Genomic DNA, 25395 nt, shown 5'->3' with positions numbered 1-25395 from the left:
TCCTTTTTCCATTTCAAGTAACAGGTTTTAGGGACTGGGACCTGGATATGTTTGGGGGGCAGTATTCAACCTACTACAAAGAGCTAACAATTATTGAACACCTAATACATGTTGTGTACATTCTGATAACTTTGCATATATTTTTCTGTTGATGTGTTTTTTCCATGATCTGCTGTACTTGTCATTCTGCCTGTTTTTCTCAGTCAGGGGTGTGTGTGCATCTGGCCTGCCATCTTCTGGAAGGTGTATTTTTCACTTTAACTTCTAAAAAATTTAACAGAAAGCCCCAGACTTACAGAACTGGAAAGAAACTGAAAGGTTTTGTCATTTAGCCATCTTGCTCCGTAGTATCCAGTTAAATGTGCTAGGATGGGGCAGGGTGGGCCTCTTGATTTTTATCTTTGGAATTTATTTCTCTAGAGCTTTGAAGAAAGCTGTTTAAATCTATTATTAGGCCCCTTTAGAGTATTAATGAACTGTTCTTTTTTTCTATCCGAATCTACCTTTTTCAGTTACCTTTAAAAATCCAAGTTGTGGATTTTATCTTCTCAAAAAAGGGCTAACTTTAATTTAGCTATTCTTGTAATAATGTAGAGATGACTTAATGGGGGAATGAAGGCTGCACTTTGGATCAGCAGCTTTCTTTTTATTTATTTAATAGTTAATTTATTTTCTGTTTTTAATTTGGGCATGGTATTTGACTTCTTCCTTCAGTGCAGTCCCTGTAGTTCTCCTACCACCTCGGCACCTGTGATCCGTCACCACAGTCCCTTGTGCACGTCTCCCCCCTGGTTTGACCCTTCCTCCTCCTCCCCTGCTGTGTGCCTCAGCTCTATGGTCAGCTTGCCAGTTTTGTCTTTTTTCCCTCTGACATTTTATTTGGCTTTTCTTTGTTCTTTCGTGGTAAGGAGGTAGTTGAAGACTTAAACCTACTCAGTTTAGTAGAAAGCACACAAGCAGCAAATAAGCAATTAATTGTATAAAAAATGCTAGTAAGTGGTCGAAGTTAAACCAAGGGCAAATATTCCCAATATGGGGTCATCATAGAGAGGAATTATGTGGTATTTTGTAGATTCTTTCAGGCAGCAGTGTTAGCGATACCATGTTAAGTGCCAGGGACACAGCAGTGATTAAGGCATGATCCTGCCCCAGAGGACATAAGAGTCTAGTGAGGACATACACATGTAGACATTGATACAGTGTCATAGGCCTGTGATGTGTACAGAGATCATAGCAGAACTTTTGATGCTTATAGTTACAACAGAAACTCCAACTCAGTATGGCTCAAATAATAGAGGGAATTTATTGGTGCCACACAGTTATATTCAAAAATTACAGAGACAGATGAGGCTTGCGTTAGTAGCCCAGTTCCATTGCTACATGCCTTCCTCCTCGCCCCTTTTCCCTGTTTCTCTTCACTGCTTTCTGCAGATCAACTTTATTCTAACGTTGGCTCCCTTTGAGGTGTCGGGTCTTAGGTTTACCCCCAGAAAGCAAGCTGCTGTCCTCTAGCCAACATATAAAAGTCCATAGTTTACTCTGACTGTATCAACTTGATCTCATACAACCCCTTCAGTAGATTGGGAGAAATTATAATTGAGAGGCAGGTTAAAAAGCAAAATTCAGAATTTTAAAAATATTTAAAGTATATCCATGAAAATTATTATTAGTCTCATGTGGTTTTATTATTTTCAACTTAGACGTTTCTTAATGTACTAAAAACCAAGACTTGTGATTGCTGGGAGGTCAAGTCAAGAGAATCTGAGTTTAGTGATTTTCTTCTAAAATTTTAGAGGCATAACAATTTCCTATTCTGTTCTCCCTTTGGAGATCTTTAATTTTGCACTCACTTTTTTGTTGAAAGTAACGAAATGAAGTACTGTCTCTTCTCCAGTACTACTTGCCTTGTAACTGGGGCAGTAAAGTAGGTTTTGACATTAAGTTCAAATGGTTCATGGTTGGACTATTCAAGACTTAGTCACAATTACAGAAATGCCAGGACTTGCCATAATGATCTTACACTTGTGACTTAAGCAGTCATTTGGGAAGTCTTCTGTTTTTCAGTTTGTAACTGATGATACTTTTAATTGGGCTTTACATGGTATATAATACTTTAAAAGTAGAGTTAGATATATAAAGCTACTTTGATCTAAATGTAAGCAATTTCCATTTGTTTTCTTTCTGCATAGTCTCTGGCTACCACATTTGCATTTCTTGCAGTTCTGTTTCTCTCTATGGCAAGTGTTCATTCAGGAGCTGCAGCATGTGACACTGCTCTAGGATTGCTGGTTCTTATTTTTGAAGAATTTGGTCAGCAGGGGTTTAGAAGGAGAGAGATTATTTGCCAGTCATCCGACTCGACTAGGCTCAAATATAATTCCATTCTGCATCCCAGCACAGTTGAAACAAGGCACTGGAATACAGGGTCACCCTGTATATGTGAACCATCTGGTAACCCAGCACTACTCATGTGTAGTCCTCTTGGCTCTACAGAAACCTTTTCAGGTTCCTGCCCTGACTTTTAAAAAAAAGATTCAACTTTTTGTACTATAATTATATTTATTGTTATTTGGTAATAAAGGAAATAGTACTATGTACTTTTTAGTGACTTATCTGGTGATTATGTCCTAAGCATAATAATAACAATAGCCAGTACTTGATTTTGTGGTAACTGCACCAGGCGATGTTGTAAGTATTTTCCATATATTAGCTCATTTAGTTCTCCTAACAGTTATGTGATATAGGTAGTTAATATTTTTATTTCTATTTTACATAGGAAGAAATTGGCACAGAGAGCAAGTTATTTCCTCAAGTTCATACAGCTCAGTAAGGGACAGAGTTGGGATTTTAAACCATCTAGTCTGGGACTAGCATTCATATTTTTTAATCACTCTATTTTCTGTCATTTTTATTTAAAGTAGTATCAGCAGTACCATTGTGTTTTGAAATAAATGTGTTTTTGGAAATCTTTCTTACCTACTAAATATTCAACATGCCTTTTTTCCCCAGGAGAAGACTTCGCGGTTGTGCAGCAAGAAATTATAATGATGAAAGACTGTAAACACCCAAATATTGTGGCTTATTTTGGAAGCTATCTCAGGTATCTTGTTTGTTTCCCTTTTGGTATACTTAACAAAATTAAGTTAGTTCTAATACCATGTTTTATAATTTTCTCCATGCTTAAAAGATACAATTTTTTGTATGAATGGAATATGTATTTATGACCTATTTGTTAATTCTGTAATTGATATCCTAGTTTATGATTTGTCGTTATTGGGAATTCTGGATGTCATTACAGAAAGGAAAATAGAAAGTAAAAACCAACTTTTGTGGTTAGTCCTCCTGTGGTATATTGGAGACCTGAATCTGCTTTCCTGTTGCCTTTTCTAGACTCTATTTTGTGGTGAATTTAGAATTTAATGGCATCTCTTCTTTTTATAGTTCTATTAGAAAATTTTTCTTTTGTCCTTCTAGCTTCGGAGTATTGCAACATCCCTTCCCTTCATTTTGTACAAAGAATTAATGTTTCACTAACTTCTTATTTTTCCAAGTCCTAAAGTGAACTCAGACTGTGAATTTGCCTCCCCTCATTCTGGTTTGGTAGGAACAAGCCTGGTTCTCCGGGTCATACTCCAGAGGGGGTGACTTCTGGGTCACATCTTGTTTATCCGTTCAGTTCTGCATGCACTGTGAGTTAAACATTGTGACTTAGTTGCTTTAGAGGCTCCTTCTAAAGGGAGGATGTTTTCCTGTGTATTAAGAAAATTTTGTTTTGTTCCAATATACTACTGTAGGTGTATGAGGACATAGCTGTTTGCAGTTCCCATTCTCATTTGATCCAACTACAAATTTCTACTCTGTGGTAGATGTTATTCCCATTTTACAAGTAGGATGCTTGACAGAGTTAATGTTGTGTAGTTTATAGTCTCATTTCAAGTGGTTGTCAGATTAGGGTCCTACCTTTTTTTGTCATCTTGTACTCAAGAATGCCAACTAAATAACTTCTGACCTTTTCCACCCTCATAAAAGCCAGTACTAAACCAAACTGCACATTTCTTTCTTGGTTACTTAGGCAGGAGCCATCCCACACAGGGCGAAGCACGAAATGTTGGATTTTGTTACCCACCCAAGATCAGAACTCCTCTTGTGTTTTTATTCATTTTTATTAATAAGTCTTGGCTGTGACTTAAGGCAAAACAGTGAAGCTCTTTTTTAATTAACTCATTAATTGACCTTCACTTCTAAACATGTTACAAAAGCACCAATTTGAGATTATACATAACAAAGTTTGTAATTTTAGATTTCAGGAAATGTGTATTCCGACTATTTTGAATGTTTTTTTTTTTTTTAAAGTAAACTCTTTGAAGCATAATGTACTTACAGCAAAGTACAAAGAATCATGTTTTGTGTATATTTTAATGAATTCTTTAAAAGGCACTTTTATTTTAATCCAAATGTAAGAATACAAACAGCAAAATTACCTATAAAGCAGACAAAATTAGGGCCCTTTTTTCAATACAGCTACGTTCATTTGGTATTATTTGATCTAAAATGGAGATAACTGGTATAAATAGATGATTTTTACTCTGTAACTAGTGTAGCTGACAAAAATGATATCAAAACAAATGTTAGTATAATATAGAATAGCAATTAATTTTTTTAACACTTTGCTTCTATAGAGATTCTTCTCTAATTAGAGACCTGACTCAATTTAAGATATGGAATACTAATGACGGAACTTGTAAGGTGTTAGGGCTGGAAGGGACAGGAGATCATTTCACATAGTCCACTCTTTTACAGATCAGAAAGTGAAGCGCTGGATAAATGATTTCTGCTAATTGTTGGTACTGGGATTTAAAACTGACTCTACATATGTTTCAGTGTTTCCGATCACTTACTCCAGGAAGGTCAGATTTAGTCTCAAAGGGAACAGGATTTCTTGGATTTTTTTTTTCTTTACTGAATGATTTTACAAAACTTGATACATCTCCCCTAAAATATATACTGAACCTAGCAACTTTCTTCTTTGTTGTTGCCATTACAGCCTGTTACAACAAATTTAGACAGAAAATTGAGCCAGCCTCCTTTGACCATTGGTAAACCCTCCCTCGGGGAATCAGACTTAACCTATGCTTATGTCCAAAGAACTGAGGCTGAGTTCCTGTAAAATATCATTGAAAGCCTGTGTACTGTACAACAGGAACTGGACAGACAAAGCTTTTTCCTGGGAGTTTAAAATTTAAAGTCCTGGTTTGATATAGTTTTTAATCTTTGAATTTGTATGTGGGTATTTATAAAACAGCAAGTTTAAATCATCATAGACCTTTGCCTTATTCCCAGGAGACCTTTAAACTATTATTTCTTTAAAGTGAAGAATGGTTTCACCTCAAGGCCCTTTCTAAGCATTCCTTAGTCCAACATCTCCTTTAAGGAAAGTTAAGACATTCCTTTCAAGTTTGAACTTTTAAAGCTTATGTTGAGTAACAACAGATTCTCCTCAGAAGATAAGGCAGTAGAAGATCAGATCCATACAGTAAAAACAATTTTACTTATGTCAGCTATGTTAAGCATTTGAAGTACTGGTATAGATGAACATAATTTATCTCATGAAAATCACATGTTTATAAGTTACTACCATTTGCAAAGTGTTTTCACATTTTTTCTTGTGCTATATAGGTACTGTATTGGTTTTTGGAGACCTGATAGATGAAACATAGTCTTTGCCTTTAATTAGATTACAGACTGATTTTGTAATCTAGTAGAAGAAACAAACACTAGCAGATAATTGCACTTTAATATGCTAAACGCAATAATGATTTTGATGTAAGACACAAAGTTGTAAGAAAGGTGGAATATATAATTTTGTCAAAGTAGTAGAATTAGAGAAAATAGTGAATAATGTGACTCACAAATATGTCATGTTAAAGGATTAGTGAGTGCTAGCTATAGTATGTATATGTGTGTAGAAAAGGGTAGTTTCTGGTAAAGGGAATGCATGCATGAAAAACCATGTAATATTTAGGAGACAACTAATACTCTCATTTTAGAGTTTAAGGGGAAATCATAAACTTTTATTTGGTGGTCTTGCTCACATTTTACTTTTTAAATTATATTTGGGCAAAACAATTTTAACTTAGTTTGTTCAGTTTTAGGTCTGTGATGGGTTACAAAGTATGGCAAAATTTTCAGTTCAGTGAAGTAGTTATTGCAATGTTAGTTCTTACCTGCTCAAGATAACACTGAATTAGAAAACAAAAGTATTGAATTATTCTTCTCTACTCATCTTTCTATCACTTAAAAGATATAAAGATTTTAGAGAAATGAGAATAAAGAATCATAAGGATTTGATGAGTCTGGGTTAATAATGATACATTGAAATTTTACCTCAGTGGTTAATTTTATTTCAGCTCAGGTACCTGGGGACAAAGACTTTATAATTTATTAGATTGCATGAAATGAGCTGATTAATTCAAGTTCTTTTCAGTTAGGCAGATAGTTTGGTGAATGACCAAAACCAAACGCAGATTTGTCATTGCAAAAAGACATTCCTGGAATAGATGAAAGTTGTTTTTCTGGTAGACTGAATATTTAAACTTGTTTTGATAATTCCAGACTTAACTAAATAGAATGATACAAAGGTAAAGTATTTTAAGTATCTTAAAAAGTGAAGTGGGGTGTGTGTGTGTGTGTGTGTGTGTGTGTGTATCTATTCCTATCTATGTGTAAGTAAGAGTCATTTAACATAGAATGAATAGAAAATTGTGTTTTTAAGCAAGGTGGGAAAAGGGAGCAGGCCAGCTTCAAGTAAACGATGGTATAAAATTGAAATATGTGAGAAAGTAGAGAACTTTTTCCCTTAACCATTTTCTCTACCAAGGAGAATTTTTTTTTCCAAATCGGAAAAGGTAGGAAGAGCATTATTAAGAAGGAATTGAAGCACAAGATAGGTGAGTAGATAATTATAGAGCAGCTAGACAGTTTAAATGAATTTAAGCTTTTAGATTTATATAAATTATATCTCATTATACTGAAAATTTAGCAGATGTGATTGTTATCTAGGCAGAACAGGTGTCAAAAGATTAGTGATCAGCAGTGATCAATTGCAAAGGAAAGGGAAAGATGATTTCTGGAAAATACAGACTTGCTGTCACTCATCAGTCCCCAGAAAACATTTAGGATAAATTATTAATCAGATAATTAGCACTAATAAGAGAAGTGGCGATTAGCATGACTTCAGGGAGAAGTCATGTCAAATCAATCCCATCTCCAATTTTTTTTTCTTAAAAAAGAAATCATAAACTTTACTTACACTTTAAATTCTAGGAGCAATTTGTTGGATAAATTATAGCATAAGGAGTAGAAAACAGCTGATATTTATTGTGCCACATTCCAGGTCCTTTACATGTTAATTCATTTTATCCTAAGCAGACCCTAAAACAATCACTTGACTGGTTTTTGTAAGATGTGTGAAATTCCTACTGCCTGTTTCTTAAGCACAGGTATTTTCATGAAAGACTGATTCATGTGCAGCAGTTATTAAAATACTTTAGAGCGGTGGTTCTTCAGCATTTTGGTCTTAGACCCCTTTTATTTTGTACACTTAAAATTATTTAATATCCAAAAGAGCTTTTATTTATCAGGATTGTATCTATTGATATTTGCCACATTAGAAATTAAAACAGGGCCTCCCCAGTGGCGCAGTGGGTTGAGCACTGCGCTGTGAAGCTGTCCGCAGCCTCTGCAGTGTGGGTTTGATTCCTGGCCAGCCAGGGAGATTCCCACATGGCGCAGCAGACCTCTCCTGTCGCACCTGCTGCTCCCCACAGCAGTGCTATTGGTCCGTCTGCCTGTTCTGCTCCCCACTGTGTCTCTGATGAGTCCTCTTGCCCTCCCGCGCCTCTGGCCTGTACCCCAGCTCTTGTATAAATAAAAAATAAATCTTAAAAAAAAATTAAAACAAATATTCAAAACACAAGAAACACAAGAGTTCACACAAGAGTAAACGCAAGAGTACACACACACATATTCCAGTAGCCGTCAGAGGGACGGCATCATTATTACATGTCCTGTAACCTCTGAAAAATTCAGTCTGTTCTCATGAGAACAGAGTGCAAAGAGCAGATCATTTCTTAGTGTTATTATAAAGATGTCTTTGACTTTGCTGACCCCTAAATGGATCTCAGGAGTTCCCAGACCATATTTTGAAAAACACAAAGAGATTGAGTTCTAGAGGAAAGATTCATCCTACCTAGAGAAATCAAACTATGGAATCCTGCATTACACATGCCAAATTGGTGCCTAAGTGTTATTCCAAAGGGTATTGTTCGATGAACTTGCCATTTATACTTCATTTAAGCAAAGTAATTCTAAATAATCTACATAGTTAGAGCACTGTATGTCGCCAGTGGGTAAAAAATAGTTCTAACATTCCTTAACCTCATTAGTTAACTCACTTAGTACAGGTCAAATAGCTTGTAAGCAAAGCCCTAGTAATAAGAAGCTGCCTCTGATGGGTCTTTCCAACAACCACTTCTGAAGCATGTGGGTGGTGGTGAATTATTTCCAGTCACATATATATATATATATATCCCATTGTCTGTGCTGAAGTATTTAAAACAATCAGAACCGATAAGATGTATGTCAGAAACAAAGAAAGGAGTCAAAACTACTTTTCTTTTTTTAAAGAGTTAGATTTAACAAGAAAGGATAACATCCTGGTTTGAGTGAACCAGATAAATACAGAGCTGAAGAGAAAACTCACCTGACACTTAAAAAAGATCCAGAGGTGTTAGTTTAAACTAAGAAACCAAAGAGATAGCCTTGGTCAAATTAATAGAAATTTTCAAGTATTCAAATGAAGGAAATAATGGTTATATTGTTGGGGGGCAGGGAGAATACACTCCTCCCTGTGTAGCAGTTATCAGTCATAAGTGCCTGCCCATTTAATAACAACACCCTCTGCCAGGCCTAGACATCCATTCTGACCGTTCTTAGAACCAGCCACTGGGTAGCTACCTCATACTTCACTGTCTGCTGTTCTGCCTCAGTTTCATTGATATGTGGACTGTGAATTGTAGATCCTGAGTAACTTCAGATTTCTTCTTCTAGGCTTCATTGTCTTCAGCTTTGCTCCTAGAATCATGGTCCTTTTTTAACACTGTTCTCTCAGTTTGTTGACCTTCGTGCTCTGATAACTTGGGTTCCCCTGTTGTCTGCTGCATGGTCCATTGCACATAACCACATCATCTTGCATCTCAGGTCTGGTTAAGCTCACCTCTGCCACCAGGTGTGGTCCATGCATACTGACTCCATGTTTTGTTTTGTTTTTTTTTTTTTTTTTTAAGATTTATTTTTTATTTATACAATAGCTGGGGTATAGGCCAGAGGCGTGGGAGGGTGAGAGGATTCACCAGAGACAGAGTGGGGAGCAGAACAGGCAGACGGACTGAAAGCACTGCTGAGGAGAGCAGCGGGCGTGACAGGAGAGGTCTGCTGCACCGTGTGGGAATCTCCCCAGCCGGCTGGGACTCGAACTCTTGCTGCAGAGGCTGCGGACAGCTTCTCAGTGCTGCAGTCAACCCATTGCCCCACCGGGGAGGCCCTGACTCCATGATTAATGCACTGTTCATGCAGCACTATAATAAGATTAGATTCTGGTTGCCTCATTTTAAAACAGACCTTGACAAATTAAAGAAGCCATACAGCTAACAGCTGTAACTAAATTGAGTAGTCTACTAACCAAGCATTGTTTTACAATATAACCCAGCCTATTCTAGCTTTTTTCATGCCACCGTCTCTTCATGTCGCCCTCTGTTCAACTCACACTAAATCACCCAGTTTGTTAACTATGGCATCCTCTTTCAAATTTTCATTCTTTTGCACAGACCTCTCCCTGTCTCTCGATGGTAAATTCCTACTTTCACTTCAACGCCCAACTCAGAAAGTTACCTCCTCCTCAAAACCTTCATTGACTTTCCTAGATATTCATATCTATGGGTTCTCATAAAATTAAACATACCCTAATCAAAGTACAGTCTATTCCAGGGGTCAGCGCTGCTGTTTTTTTGTACAAAACCAGTCTAGATAATATGTAATTGAATGAGTGTGATGGTGCCTAAAATTCAAATTTCATATCATTCTTACATGTTGAGAAATATTACTCTTTTGACTCTCTTCCTCACCCCCTCAGCCATTTAAAAATGAAAAAAAACCCAAACATTCTTAATTCCTGGACTCTGCAGAATCAGGCAACAAATTACTTTTTGCTCATTGACTGTTGATCAGATTGATTTGCTTATTCTTTTATTCACTCATACATTCATTCGTTTATGAAAAAAATACCCATCTGCTGGATATTCTTCCAGGCATCTCTGTTCCCAGTATGCTTCTTGGTACATTTTGAGATAAAGTAATGAATAATTGAACAAAGGAATAGACAAAGAAACAAGCTCTTGTAACTATTTTCTGCTTATCTCTTCCATAACTATATGTATTGTATCTTAGAATGTGTAAGAGATGCTATCTAAAGACAGGGAATGATTAATTCTAACAGATTATTTTAACAAGATCTTTAATAAGAATCCAGACAATGTATACAGTTTACATTTTGTCTTTTTGTTAATAAGAGTGCTATCAAAGATGTACTTTGAGAGTTTTGTTTTTCTTTGATGAAGAAAACTATGTAAACTATGGGGGAAGGAGGATTTTTAACTACAGGGAACTTTTCTTTTACTTGGATGTGCCTGGTGACATCTCTGTATTCTACGTATAGTGTACTTTAAGGATTAAACCTAGGATTGAGTTATAACAATATATTATATTAAGTAATTCAATTACTCATAAAGATTAGCTTTTTTCTTAGCTAGCACATTGCATTTATGTGGTTTTTCAACAAGTATTTATAAAATACTTGTTCAGATAATTTTAATGTTGAAAATGTGATTCATGCTCATTTTCTCTTTATAGGAGAGATAAACTTTGGATTTGCATGGAGTTTTGTGGAGGTGGTTCTTTACAGGATATTTATCATGGTAAGACCTATATTTTATAGGTAGAGATCGAACAGAATTTCTTCAAATTGTTTTGAAGAGACTATGTTTTGTCTTATGTATTTGGATATTTGATCTGTAAAGATGAAAGGAGCATTTGCTTTTTAACCTGGAAAATTATCTGCAGTTGAATTATTTGCTAATTCTAAAGATGGCATATTATATATTGTTAGTTCAAAATTTCAAATTCAGGCTTACAGAAAATGTCTGGTACTGAGCAGAGAGAATATCTAATTGATTCATAAGTTGAGTTAATACATAGAATCAGTATTGCTCTCACGTGTTTAAGAAGCATCAATTGAATGTTTGCTCTCTTAGATGATAAGTTCTGGGGAATTAAAAAATTAATAAAACATTTTTCATTGACATTCAGTGGAGTATGTGAGAGACCTGCAAAGCAAAATAAAAACTACTTACTGGCTTTTCTTTTTTTATCTTTTTCTGGTTATACAAACTGCAGGGTAGGTTTATTCTTTTGCTGGAGTTGTGCTTTTTATAATATGAGGTAAATAATATCTAATAATTTATGATGACAGTTTTCTGTGAAAATAATTTGGAAAAATCCTCTCACTTTTTTCACATAGTATTTGACCTCATATTTCTAGTTTGGGACCTCTTCAATAATTTTAGGGGCTGATTATAATAAGGCAGATGTTAAAAGACTGGTTAGGAATTCTGTTTCTATTTCACTTCAGTAATTATATCATCTTGGTATAGTTTTACTTAACATAAAGATTGTCATAATAGTATTTTAATGTGTTACTAATTTTGTTGGACTAGGAAAAGGGACAGGATAGATTTTCTAGAATTGTTTTAGAAGACTTAATGAAGAAAGCAGGTTTAAAATTTTTCTTTAAAAGATAGGTAAACATTGGGTAAGAGAAAAATAGGGGAAAGTGCTTTCTAGGAGATGAAGCTATAGGCACTGACCTGATGGTGAGCCATGTGTGACCACTCTTACTTGTCTGGAGGTATATTTGTGGAGCAGTTGAGGTCCCATACGGGAGCCTTGAAAGCCAAATGCAGAGCCTGAGAACATTGCTGCTTTATGGAAAGTTATTTCTTTTCTTGTAGTTTGTTTTTTTATGTGCATATCTTCTTTATATTTGAGAATTTCTTTAAGTTTATGGCATTTTGATTTCAAAGACTCAGAAAAAGTTAAGAAATATTTGGCATTATTTTGCCTTATAGAACACACAGTATGTCTAGAGGCTTGTGATTTTTTTATAAATTCAAAAATCGAATCCCCTCCTTTTTATCATAATTTGGACTGTTTTCCCACCTTACTGATTGATTTTTCTTCCTGAAGGCCTTTCAGAAGTTCTCAGTGATAACTGTCAGTTTTTGACACCCATTCTTAGATGATAATTTAAGTGGGCATAGACAGGTATTTTTCTAGGTTGACAGATGTTTTCTGTCAGTATTTTGAAGATACTGATTGACCCATTATCTTCTAGCATCTCTCCGTGTTGGTACTGTCAGTCTCATTATTGATCCTTTATATGTATTCTTTCTTTCTCGTATTTATTAAACTTTTCTCTTCATTCCTGGTATTTCTGGTATCTAAATATGGATTTATTTTTACTTTTCAGCTTAGGACTTTAAAGTGCTTACCGCTGAGAATTTAATCATTTCATCAAGTCTGACAGTGGTCAGTTATCTCTTCAAATATTTTCTCCCCTTTCCCTCATCTTTCCTTCTGGAATTTCACTTAACGATACATTAGATCTTTTCTCAATGTCTCTTCAACTCAACTTCATATTTCCTCTTTTTATATCTTAATAGAGCACTGAGAATACTCATAACCATCTTTCCACTTTACTGATTTTATAGCTGTGATTAGTATATCCATTAGTTTTAATTTTGAGTGGTCATAGTTTTCATTTCTAGATTTTAATTTGATTCTGTTTCAAACCTCCCTCCATTTTTTGTCTTTTTTTTTTAAATCCTTGTAATTTTTCCTTCCTTCTTTTACGTTGTTAGTTTTTTAAGTGTACTTATATTTTAGTTCTCGGATTGTTTAGTAATTCCTTCAGATATATGTGATTGGTCTTAGTGGTTTGACTTTGCTTTCTTCATTAGAAGTAAAAAGACCAAGTTAGTTATAGAAGTAGCTTATCATACTCTTCTCCATTTCTACCAAATAATATTTTGATCTATCTTACAAAATTTGCAAAGAATGTTTCTTTATTTAAAGAAGGCCTTTTTTTTTTTTTTTTTAAAGATTGATTTATTTTTATACAAGAGCTGGGGTACAAGCCAGAGGTGCGGGAGGGTGAGAGGATTCATCAGAGACAGAGAGGAAAGCAGAACAGCCAGACAGACCAAAAGCACTGCTGATGGGAGCAGCGGGCGAGACAGAGAGGTCTGCTGTGCCATGTGGGAATCTCCCTGGCTGGCCAGGAATCGAACCCGCACTTCAGAGGCTACAGACAGCTTCACAGCGCTGCACTCAACCCGCTGCACTCAACCTGCTGGGCCACCGGGGAGTCCCTAAATAAGGCCTTTTTATGTGGGAATTTGGAACTTTGTTTTAACGAGCCCTCTGAAGATCTTTGGCCTTTTCTTCTGAGACCATGTAGGGAAAAAAATAAAGCTCTACTTTACCAAGATTGGCCTTCCTCTAAGAGACAGCTAGAATAATTTACATTTTTACCTATTCTTTTGTCCCCTGGGAACGTCTCTTACTATTGATGAACTTAGGCATTTTAAAGGTTATTTTAAATATTTTTCCTATTCTAGGTACTATTTTCAGGGTTTCAGCGTAATCTGATTTGCCATTATTGTGGGAAGAGAAATCTTAAAAGACGCCTAGCTTACTGAATGAGAGTTTGTTTGCAAGCCACAGAAATTAGTTACATAGTTTTTTTTAGAAATTTAAACTGAGCTCTGTCCCCAAAAGAATCTAAGTAGATTTCTTTCTTCCAAAATAGTAAAATGCCACAAGCGTTCTGAAACATACACTTTTGCAAAGCTGTTTTGGGTAAATGTGAAATTACTATCTAGCCAAAGATCCCATCATTAGAATTTAATTCAATTTCTACAATAGTGTCTCCTACCTAATGAATTTCTTTATTTTAAAATGGTTTAATAGTGGAAAAGAAATGTTTAAATGTCTTTCATAGTTAATAGAGGCATACAGAAGAAATATTATTAATTAAGCTGCATGTATTGATGTGAAAAGATGTTCATGATAAGTTAGACAAATTTCAAAATTCTCTGTGTAATGTGATTCCACACATTATTTTTGTATGGGCTACACATTATTTTTGTATGGGCTACACACTGCATAAAAATCTTTTGGTGGGGCCTCCCCTGGTGGCGCAGCAGTTGAGCGCTGGGTTGCGAGGCTGCCCGCAGCCTCTGCAGTGCCAGTTCGAACCCTGACCACCGGCGAGGGTCCCACCAAAAAAAAAAAAAAAAAAAAAACTTTTGGTGGATTATAAGCCAAATTATTGATCTTATTGTTGAGTAATAGTTTGAATAAGGAACTGATCTTTATTTTCTGAACTTCTCTATTATTTGAAATTGCTTTTTTAAAAAAAAAAATTATACAAGAATCAGGGTACAGGCCAGATGCATGGGAGGATGAGAGGATTCACCAGAGACAGAGCGGGGAACAGAACAGGCAGACTGACGAAATAAACTGCTGAGGGGAGTAGTGGGTGAGACAGGAGAGGTCTGCTGCACCATGTGGGTTGCTCCATGGCAGGCAGGGATCGAACAGGCACTGCAGAGGCTGCGGCCAGCTTCACAGCGCAGTGCTCAACTGGCTGCGCCACCAGGGAGGCCCTATTTGAAATTTTTTATAGTGAATATATCAATTTTATAGTTATAAAGCTAATAATTTTTTTTAAAGATTGATTGATTGATTTATACAAGCACTGGGTACAGTCAGAAGTGCAAGAGGGTGAGAGAATTCACCAGAGCCAGAGCAGAGAGCAGAGTAGGCAGACGGACGAAGTACACTGCTGAGGGGAGCAGTGGGCGGCAGGAGAGGTCTGAACACCATGTGGGACCCTCACCCGGTGGCCGGGGAATGAACCGGTGCTGCAGAGGCTGCAGGCAGCCTCGCAACCCAGCTCTCAACCGCTGCACCACTGGGGAGGCCCATAAAGCTAATAATTTTAGAAAAAAATACTAACTTTTAAAAAAAGTTGCCAGGCCTCCCCTGGTGATGCAGGTGGTTGAGCACCATGCTGTGAAGCTGTCCGCAGCTTCTGCAGCACCTGTTTGATCCCAGCCCGCCGGCAAGAGTCCAACATGGCACTGCAGACCTTTCCTGTCGTGCCCACTGCTTCCCTCAGCAGTGTATGTCTGTTCCCCGCTCTGTCTCTGGTGAATCCTCTCACTTTCCCACACATTTGTCCTGTACCCTGCTTCTTGCATAAATAAATAAATAAATAAATCTTTTTAGAAAATAAATAAATTAAAAAGTTGCCAAAATACATGTTGCACATCACTTTTTAAAGTTTTAATAAGAACTAGCTAAACCTAGTTCTCTTGGCCTTGCTTTCTTTTAACATTTAGGAGATAACATTGATCAGTGAGATGTGAAAATGAATTTCTCTATTTTAGCTTTTCATTCATTCTGTAAACATTTTTGAGCAACCTTTCCATATCAAGCACTATTGTGAACACTGAGAATACAACAATGGGCAAGTCATAGTTTAAAAAATTCCTGCTTTCATCAGGCCTACAATTTAGTGAATTGTTTGGGTATATTAAGATTATTGCTTCGTGGAATTTGTAAGACTTTGCCAGTTGAAAAACATGTTTGACTAATTTTATTACTATTAATTTTCTTCTCTTATAGTAACGGGGCCTCTGTCAGAGCTGCAGATTGCATATGTTAGCAGAGAAACACTACAGGTAAATCCAAAATTAATGAAAATGGGACTTTTTTTATTACACTAAATGTTTAATTATTGTGCACTACCTAGTAAGTAAAGTAAGGATTAAATACTCTGATTGGGTAAACTGTTGAATTTTAATACATTTTTAATTGTCTTTTAGAATATTTACATAAAATAAGTTAATTATTGGCACTAGACTTTCTGTAATGAGTAAATAAAAACCATAAGACTACTACTCAGATCATTTTAAATCCTAACATGTGCTCTATAATAAAACCCTTTTATTTTTTCTGTTTTTCTTGAAACTCCAGGGATTATACTATCTTCACAGTAAAGGGAAAATGCACAGAGATATAAAGGTACATATATCTATTTATATACACACACATCATGTTTAACCATAATCACCATTTCTTCATTTTTAGTTAATGCTACTTAAATTGTTGATCAAACTTGTCTTGATTATTCTATTTGATAAATTTACTATCTGAAATATGTTATAATGGTAAAATTGAGAGATACTTTTAAGGGTTTTGTTAATTTTTCCGAATGGCTTTGTTGAGATACAATTCACATATCATTAAATTTATCCTTTTAAAGTATAGAATTGTAAATTGCTTTAATAACCCATTTTAGCTTATTGTAGTTTTTTTAAAATGCAAATTAGGTTCAGAGCTTCAATAAGATCACAGCTTTTAGGAAGTTACATGTTATGAATATTGTAGTAAACTTTGGCAGTCTTTTTTTCCTAATTATGCTTGTTGAAGTAATGTTGGTTTACAACACTGTATTTGTTTTAGAGGTTATAGATTCAAACTTCTGCAAATATATGTTTTCATACCTTACCCACCACTAAAGCCCTAGTAGTTCACCACGATGCACTTTGGCTCTTAAGGAACTCTCAATAATGTATCAAACGGATAAATTAAACCTCAGCATCTTTAGTGGTCCTTCCTATAACTGGGGAGGAGAGCAGGTGCTGTGTGCTGACCAGGTGCTGGGCAAGACTCCTGTGGTTGTTTCTAAAAATACCATCATTTCCCCAAGTCAGATAATTTCCTCTTTTTGTCTTACCCTTTCTTTCTTGTTTTTCTTCTCTCCCATTTCTCATTCTCTCTTGTTTCCTGAAGCTTTTTTAACCATAGAGATTTTTTTTTAATCATGTGCTCTGATGGAAGCCTTGGACGACTCCTCAGAAAAGCCCTTATGCACATACCTTCAAATTTTGCATGAAATTTCAGTGAACTCTAACCTCACCTGCTGAGATTCTCTGCTTTAAGTGGTTTTCACAGCCACTTAAAAAACACAAGCAAAGAGCTTTGGAGTTCAGGTAGTTGAGATCATGAGAAAATGAGTAAATCTGTCATAGGCACTTAAATGATCTAAAAGGATTCACAGGTGTTTGTCAGCAGTGGAGGCTGAGGTGTTTTCCAAACAGGAATAGTGTGAACAGAGATAACACAAGTCAGATTGTGTGGGGCAGGAGCATAAAAGTTGCTCTGTGTTATTTGAAGAGAAGAAAATGGCCAAGAGTAATGGAAGAATGTGTTGGTGAGGTGGTTTGTTCTCCATTGCAGAGTTTGGGCCTAACTGTATGGTTCTAACTGTTGCCAGTATTTCTCCCCTTGTCTAAGCTACCATTGTATTCTCTCTTACCTGAACTTCCCTTAGTCTTCTGACTGATTTCTCTGCTCCTGTTCTTGAGTGGTTCTGCATTCACTTTTCCCACCTCACAGCAGCCAAGTGATCTTTAAAAACCAGATGTATTCATTCTCTTGTTTATAAACCACCATTGGCTTCCCATTCTACTCAGCATAAAATCCAGATTCCAGATGTTTTTACCATGACCTACAAGTTTATGCACATCTGTTGAGTTTTTTTCTGTGGCCTTATTTCACTTTCTGCTTGGGTCATTTTGCTGAACCACACTAAACTTTCTGTTCCTGGAATACATCAAGTGCATTCTGGCCCTAGAACTTTGTATTTGCCGTTTCCTCTTCCTGGAACAATGTTCTCCCATACTTTGGCATGATTCTGCACTCTCACTTAGTGTCCACTCAGATATCACTGTCTTAGAGAGTCCTTCCCCTCCTTCTCTGTTTGTCTTCGGGGTATTTACCTCTGCTTGGCTTTGAATCATTTCTTGGTTCGCTCACTCATTCGTGTGTGTGTGTGTGTGTGTGTGTGTGTGTGTTTCATTCATTTTTCACTTTCCTTTCTCTCTTACTTGGATGTAAATTTTATGAGAGCTAAAACTTACTCTTTATTTTTTACTGTAATACCAGAGCTCAGAATAGCACCTGGTTGCTAATAGTCTTTCAGGAAAAAGAGATGTATGGATGGATAAAGGAGGGAGGGAAGAAAGTATGTAGGAGGGACCAATTAAAGGCTATTGGTGCAGGAAAAGTGATATAAACTGTAATTTAGGAAAATTGATTTGGCTAGGGAAAGACCAAACTGAATTGAAGACTGTGGCAGCAGTCTAGAAAACAACATGAAGTCTACATGAAGATAAAATCCCTGCTCTAGCTCCTTCTCTCTTCTCTTTTTCATTTCTCCCATTAGCATTATTTCAGTAATACCAGAGGGGCAGTCTTCTGTTTCTTTCTCTTTTAGGGGGTGAAAAGGAGTTCTCTATTTTTCTCACTTAAGCCTATATTTACATGATTAGGTTGTACTTTGCACTAAAGAGATTGCTTACTTTTGCTTGCTAATTTAAAAGTGCAAAAGCAGGGAAGGGGAGAAAGCCTGAAATACTTCAAGGAGACTGTATTTCTGCCTCCTTCAAAAACCTTGAGCTTCCTGAAGATGAATCTTCCGTCTTTTCAACTAAGTCAAGAAGCTAACATGGCTAAAATACTACTCCTAGGTCATGAAGACAAGGTGACATTTTAAATTCTGTGGACCTGTGACTATTTATTCACTGAATAACCCCAAACTCTGGGCAGACATATTAGGATAGACAACCTCATATACTAAGGAACAAGATTTAGTCTTATATACTAGCACTGGTTCAACTGATAATGAGTTTCTAGAAAGGGAGATTTGGGTTTTTTTTTTTTGTTTGTTTGTTTTGCTTTTTGAACAGGAAATAGCCATCAAGCTTAAAATGTAGTACTAGGAATTGAAATGCCAATATGAGCTAACATTTTAGTATAATGATAGTATTTAATCAAGTAAGAAAATAACCTATAGATTCATATTATGTTAATAGCAGCTTTTTGCAAGGTAGAGCGTTTTATAAAAATTGTCATTGCCTAAAACAATTTTTATAAAAATTGTCACATTTCCTATAACTATTATGACTAAACATTTTAATTGGGCATATTTAAATTTTAAGTATTTCTGGGTCTCAGGCTACCACTTGTGATTTATTTTACAATGCTTATATTTAATCTGTTACATGTGTGGTCCAATAAAATGTTTCCTACTTTAACAAAAATGTTCTCACTTTGAAGGGAGCTAACATTCTGTTAACGGATAATGGTCATGTGAAATTAGGTGAGTAAATTAAAATCTTGTCATTTGTGCAAATTTATTTCTAAAACATAGAAAATTTATATATTCCTTCGTAGTACTAGGTTTCCCCTCCCCTAGCAGTATTGTTAGAGTTTTATAGAAATCTTATCATGGAACCTATGTAATTTCTTCATCTTTTTCCTCTGCTCTCAAATGGGGATAAAATCTGCCCTACACGTATGACAGATCTGTTGTAAAGATATAATGAAATAATATCCTTTAAAAATTCTTTCACCTCTGACTCCAGAAATGTGACTTGTAGTAAGAAATACATACAAAATTACCTTGTAACTGGAAAACAAACAAGAGCCAAAAAAACCCAATACTGCCCAAATCCTACATTCTTTATAGAAGCTTTTCAAACAAAATTGAGTATTACTTATGTAAGAGTGTAATTCAGTTGTTGACTGTTTCTTTAGTTCAAACTTTAACTTTCAGTTGTCAAATTGTGATTAAAAAGAGCTCAAAAGCTAAGTAGTAATTTAATTTGAAAGTTTAAGACTTTTTCCATACATTAAGGAAACATGCAATATAGTAGTTTTATTAAGAGTCCTGTGTGTTAAGTATTAATTCAAGTATTTAATGACATATTAGATATGAGTTATTTTTACTTATTACTATAAGACAAATCAAAATTCAAAGTACATATTTATCCATACGAATAAAATTGTTCTGAGCTATAATCTACAATAGGATTAATCATACTTAAAATTATATATCTAATAATTAACTTAATAAAACTTCCCTAAGCTGCCTCTAAATATGGGAAAAGCAGTTATCTATCTATTGATGGCTTAGTGAGTAGTTTCTATTAGCTGCTTAATATTTTATATCAAAATCATGTGCTTAAAGAAATTCTACATATATAGTGATAAGGATTTACAAGTTATCTTTAATAAAGTAGAAAATATTAGCACTCAGCATATTTAAAGAATAACAGCAAATCTTAATAAAATAAATTTTCTGCTAGTGATATAGAAAATAGAATGTGTTGCAGATCCTGGGGGATATTGTATTTGAATGTTTTTCAGGTTAGATGGATTTACCAGTAGACTTAATGGTTTATTTGATATCAGTCATAGGTATGTGAGGAAGCAGATGGAATATCTTACTGCTTAAGGTCCTTTCCTGTGTTACTCCTTGAATTTCAGATCCTGGAAATTAGTGAATATAATATTATCAAGTCTGGTAGATTAGCGTATCTTTAGCTTTCTCTTTCTCATCAAAATTATGTGATCTTGACTCTCTTGATTCATGCAGGGGGATAGATGAGAATCTATTTGACCTGACACACACTGACTACTTTGTGGTATTTTAATGCTAGTTCATTAAGATTAAAAACTTTGATGTGATGCTTGAGAATATCTCTTATTTTCTGTGATGTTAGTTTAATGAAAATAATTATTAAGTTTCTTCTTATGTTGTCTTACATTATTTACTTTGTTTCTTTTTCTCAACATTTCTCATTTTTTTAATAGCTGACTTTGGAGTGTCTGCACAGATAACAGCTACAATTGCTAAACGGAAGTCTTTCATTGGCACACCATATTGGTAATTGTATTTTAATTGATAATCTAACTTTATTTTTCTATAATAGCATTTATTGAAGATTGCTCAATATTTTCAAAACTAAAAAGACATTAAGATGGTCATCAACATGTTAAGTTATTTAGGTGTTGATACTTATGGATGGGTTATACAACCAAATAATATCTACTGTGTTGATTTTCATTAAGTGGAAAAGACTTTAGAGATTGATAGCTTTGGGGATAGCTTTGGGGAATCTTGATACATTTTCTAACTGTGCTGGAAAAACCCAACTCTTGCTTCTACACATATCATATGTATTTTCAAAGGTATTTTTATATCTCTATATGTCTTTTTTTACTGCCATCTCCATCCAATAGTCTGACTAACCTTTGGACATTACATTATTCAGTTTCCTTTGCTTAAATTGTTTTGATATATCTTAGTAGCACACATGACAAGTAAATATTCCTTGGCATTTGGAGTCTTCGATGGTCCAACCTCTACTCTAGTCTTGCTATATGTCGCCACAGACCTTCCTTTCTAACCATGTTTGTCTGCTAGGTTTTCTTTGTGCTTTCTATAAAAACCATCCTATTCATTATTACTCAGAAAAGTTTCTGACCATTTGCTATGTGCCAAATACATTGATCGTTAGGAATATAGTGTTGATAGATACAGAGCTTTTTTGTTCACACTTGATTGTTCATGCTGGAAGTCTTAACATGCTTTTAACTTTTGTGCTACCCCTCCCCTGAGGCCTTCCTATTCTGCTTTATCAGCTGGGGGATAGCACTAGTCTGCACCACTCATTTTCCTATTTAGGGTATGATATGCATATAATTTTTCTATTAATTTGCCTTTCTATCAGAAAACATTTTAAAAGTAAAATAGACTAAAAGGGCTCATAAAAACTTTGCTAGTTTGTCTTTCGCCATTTCTAGGGTTATCCATTAGTTACAGATTTTGTGTGTTAGCTCTCTTCATTTTCCAGTTTTCTTTTCCTTTCAGTATACTTCCTATGTCAGTTATCCTGTTATTAACATTTACTGACTTGAAAGTTTTTTCCTATCTTCCCAAATTTCTTCGCTCCAATACCTTCTCACATTTTATAATTCTGTAAGATAGCTTTATATAAAGTTGCATATGATAAAGCCTGCCACATATGTCAGACCTGGTTTTTGCTTTGTTTTAGTTTTTTTCTGAGAGTAGTCCTTCCTGGAGTTCTTTTACCTTCCATTCCAATTTGAGTTATTTTCTGGGACTTTCACTTCACTTCGCCTTGAAACTTTTCATCTCCTTGGGAATTCATATCCTAGAATTCAAGTCTTTTTTCTTGATACACTTCTCACATGTTTTGGTAACTTCCTCAGAAATTTGAATGCTGAAACTTTTGAAATGTTACATGTCTAGCCTTAGACTTGACTGATAATTTGAGTGAGTGTAGAATTCTAGATTGGCATTTTTGAGATACTGCACTAGCACCGTCTTTAATATTGCATCATCCTCGGATATCAATCCTTCCTCCCCCAAATCATTCCCGGTGGTTTAATATTTCATGATAATGTACCTTAGAATGTTTTGGTGTTGGTTTTTTTGTGTGTGTCATTTTTGCTTTTTCATCACCGTACTTGGCATGTGTGCTTCAATCACGAGATTCATGTCTTTCAGTTCTGGGAAATATTTCTGTATTATTTCTTTGATATATTTCTTTGATTAATTTCTTTGCTATACTATTTCCTGCTCTCTCTTTCTAGGATTTATTTGTTATATACTGGACCACTTGAATGAATCCATTAATTTTCTCTCCTGTTAAAAGTCTTTTGTTCCACTTTCTATAAGATTTCTTCAGCTTTTTAGACTCATGCTTTTATGATGGAGGCTTTCCTCAAATAATCTGGTAATTCTTTTCTTCTAGTTCATATTGAAGAGCAAGGTTCTGAAAGCCAATTCATAGCTCTGCGTGCTTTGGAGGCCGCGTGTATCCCTGTTTTTTTAGTCTTCTAGAAAACTGAGCCGGTGAAGGAAACTGGGGAACTCATTGCTCTGCATACAGACTCCACTCTCCAGTATTCCATTATTCCCCATATCTTTGAGTTTGAAACTTCTCTCAATTTCTTTTGGTTTTTAGCCTGCAGTGCCTAGTTCTCCTGCCACAGTCAGTCCTCAGGCATTGGCAGGAGATCCAAGAATTAAGCTCAGTTCTGACACTGTCTACCAGAGACAGGCTCAGCTTCCACAGGGTTAAGGGCTCAGTCTTCAAGGCCACCAAGGTCCACTTAAAAAGATGCCAGCTGCAAGCTCCAGACCTGGGCTTTTAACCAACATACTATAGGCTAGAGGTTACCCCTTACCCCAACCCTTTCTGCAGGTTTGATTAATTTGCTAGAAAAGCCTGCAGAACTCAGGAAACATGTTTACTCACTAGACTATCACCGGTTCATTACAAAGGATACAGATAACAGCCAGATGAGGAGAAACACTGGGTGAAGGGCTAGAGCAAAGGTACTTCTCTCTTGTGGCTGGCAAGGCAGCACATGGAAGCACTCTCACCTCTAACCTGAAAGCTCTCTAAACACCCCTCCTTTTGGACTTTTATGGAAGCTTCATTACATGGAATGATTGATTAAATCACCAATGCTTGGCCCTTGAACCCTCTCTTACCCAAAAGTCAGAGGAGTGGAACTAGAAGTTTCACCCTTTATTCTTTTTGGTTTCTCTGGCAACCAGCCCTCAACCTTAGATGGTTTCCAAAAGTTATCTTCATTAACAAAACTAAATATACTTTTATTACTCTCAAAACTTAAAGGAAACTGCAGTGCTTTGGGGGAGATATGAGACAGCAATAGTGGATGAAGGCCAAATATGTATGAGAAATATATTTTAGTCATCTGAATGAATAAATATATGTATGTATGTATGCATGCATGTTTTTGTTTTGGTTTTTTGGTTTTTGGTGGGGTTTTTTTTGGTAAATCAAAATATCAGAAGTGGGAATAGAGAAGGCACAACTGCTGGGCCTTGATGGTTGAGAGACAGAACCTCAGGGACTGTTCACTGTATGGATTAGATACCATCGATTTCACCTCTACCTACTTTTATAAGTTCCAACTCTCATTTTCTTTCTGAGGTTCTTTTCCTCAGCACACACTTTTGTTTATCTTTCCCTGTTTGCTGCATCATTTACTATGTGTTAAGTTCAAATGTGTCTCCTATATATTTCAACAATGGTTTGTATTTCTTTTTTGTTCTCATTGTGTCGTGTTGACTTTTGAGAGGAATAATGGCTGAAGGACCTATGGTTATCTGTTTTTATTTTAAGATGCTCTGTCTCCTCAGTGCAGTGATTGAGCTCTCTGAGTCTCTAGTGGCCAGATTGATTCTGTACACATGCTTAGCAAATATTGATAATAGCTGAATTCCAACTCTGACTTCAGATATTAAAAACTATTATTTCTCTTATAATAGTGTGGGAAATACCTTGGGAGCATGTAGGAATTATTTTGAGAATTCGGCAAAATCAATTTTTGGAACAATTCTACTATTTCTCTTTCTAGCCTAGTATCATGTCTTTTACGCCTAAACTCCAGGGATATAGAATATAATGGAATGCCTTCTCCAGAGTAATTAAGGTCAGCAGTTAAAGTCTGTAAAAAGGAAAAAAATGTTGCATTGTAGTATGCATTTATTTGCCAATCTTTTGATGCAGGATCAACACCTTTACTTTGAGTGGGTCACTAAGAGTTCTAACTTAACAATGTGAACCCTACTCATAAATCACAGCTGCATTTCTCACCGTGTGTTTCTCTAAAAGTGCGGTGAGAACTTAGACAAAGTGTGTGACCGTTTTTAGTCTGGTTTATTGAGTATAAATTTAGGCTCATTGGGTTTAAAGTTCTATGGACATTGAGAAACTTGGTGCCATGGTGGTGAGAAATACCACAACAAGATATAAGACTTTCATCACCCAAGAAATTTTCTTTAGACCCATTTTTAGTGAATTCTCTTCTGTCATCCTGAGTAGTGCTAGCAACACCCAATCTGATCGCTGTCTTTGAAGTTTTACCTTTTGCCTGAATGTCATGCAAATGGAATTTTATAGTCTCTATAGTCTTAGTCTTGTATAGTCATGTTTTTACTGCATGTTCTTAACTCATTTGTTGGTTTTTTTGGTTTTACTTTTAGAAACTTGTCCTTAACAAGTTTTCTAAAGCATTCAGTTTAATTTTTATAACAGCTTAACTTTTTACCTTAATAATAAATCCATTTTCAAAATATTTAAATAAATTATGTGTTTATAGCAGCAAGTATGACTAGAAACAAGTTCAGAGATGAACTCAGTTATGATCAGCATGCAACTAAACTGGCAGTAGAGGTGAACAAGCTGGCATCTTAACCTTTCACTTATATTTTAAAAGAGGAATGGAGTTCATCTCATGTGGTGA

At 35.6% G+C, this 25395-nt stretch overlaps 1 protein-coding gene across 3 annotated transcripts in view; it reads left to right on the top strand.

Moving 5' to 3' along the window:
- MAP4K3 (mitogen-activated protein kinase kinase kinase kinase 3) overlaps positions 1 to 25395 on the top strand; it is a gene marked incomplete at its 5' end in the record, with an annotated part of 132280 nt that overhangs the window by 54820 nt on the left and 52065 nt on the right. For all 3 annotated transcript variants that reach the window (XM_084234526.1, XM_084234525.1, XM_084234524.1), the window contains 6 exons: positions 3010 to 3100; positions 10966 to 11030; positions 15865 to 15920; positions 16216 to 16263; positions 19363 to 19405; positions 20902 to 20974. In XM_084234526.1, coding sequence (XP_084090652.1) covers positions 3010 to 3100; positions 10966 to 11030; positions 15865 to 15920; positions 16216 to 16263; positions 19363 to 19405; positions 20902 to 20974 — 376 coding nt within the window. The remainder of the gene's footprint in view (positions 1 to 3009; positions 3101 to 10965; positions 11031 to 15864; positions 15921 to 16215; positions 16264 to 19362; positions 19406 to 20901; positions 20975 to 25395) is intronic.

The sequence above is a fragment of the Talpa europaea genome, assembly GCF_964194135.1.
Source record: "Talpa europaea genome assembly, chromosome: 6".
NCBI lineage: Eukaryota > Metazoa > Chordata > Mammalia > Eulipotyphla > Talpidae > Talpa > Talpa europaea.
The sequence above is the reverse complement of the archived record's forward strand: the minus strand, read 5'-3'. Positions and strand labels throughout refer to the sequence as shown.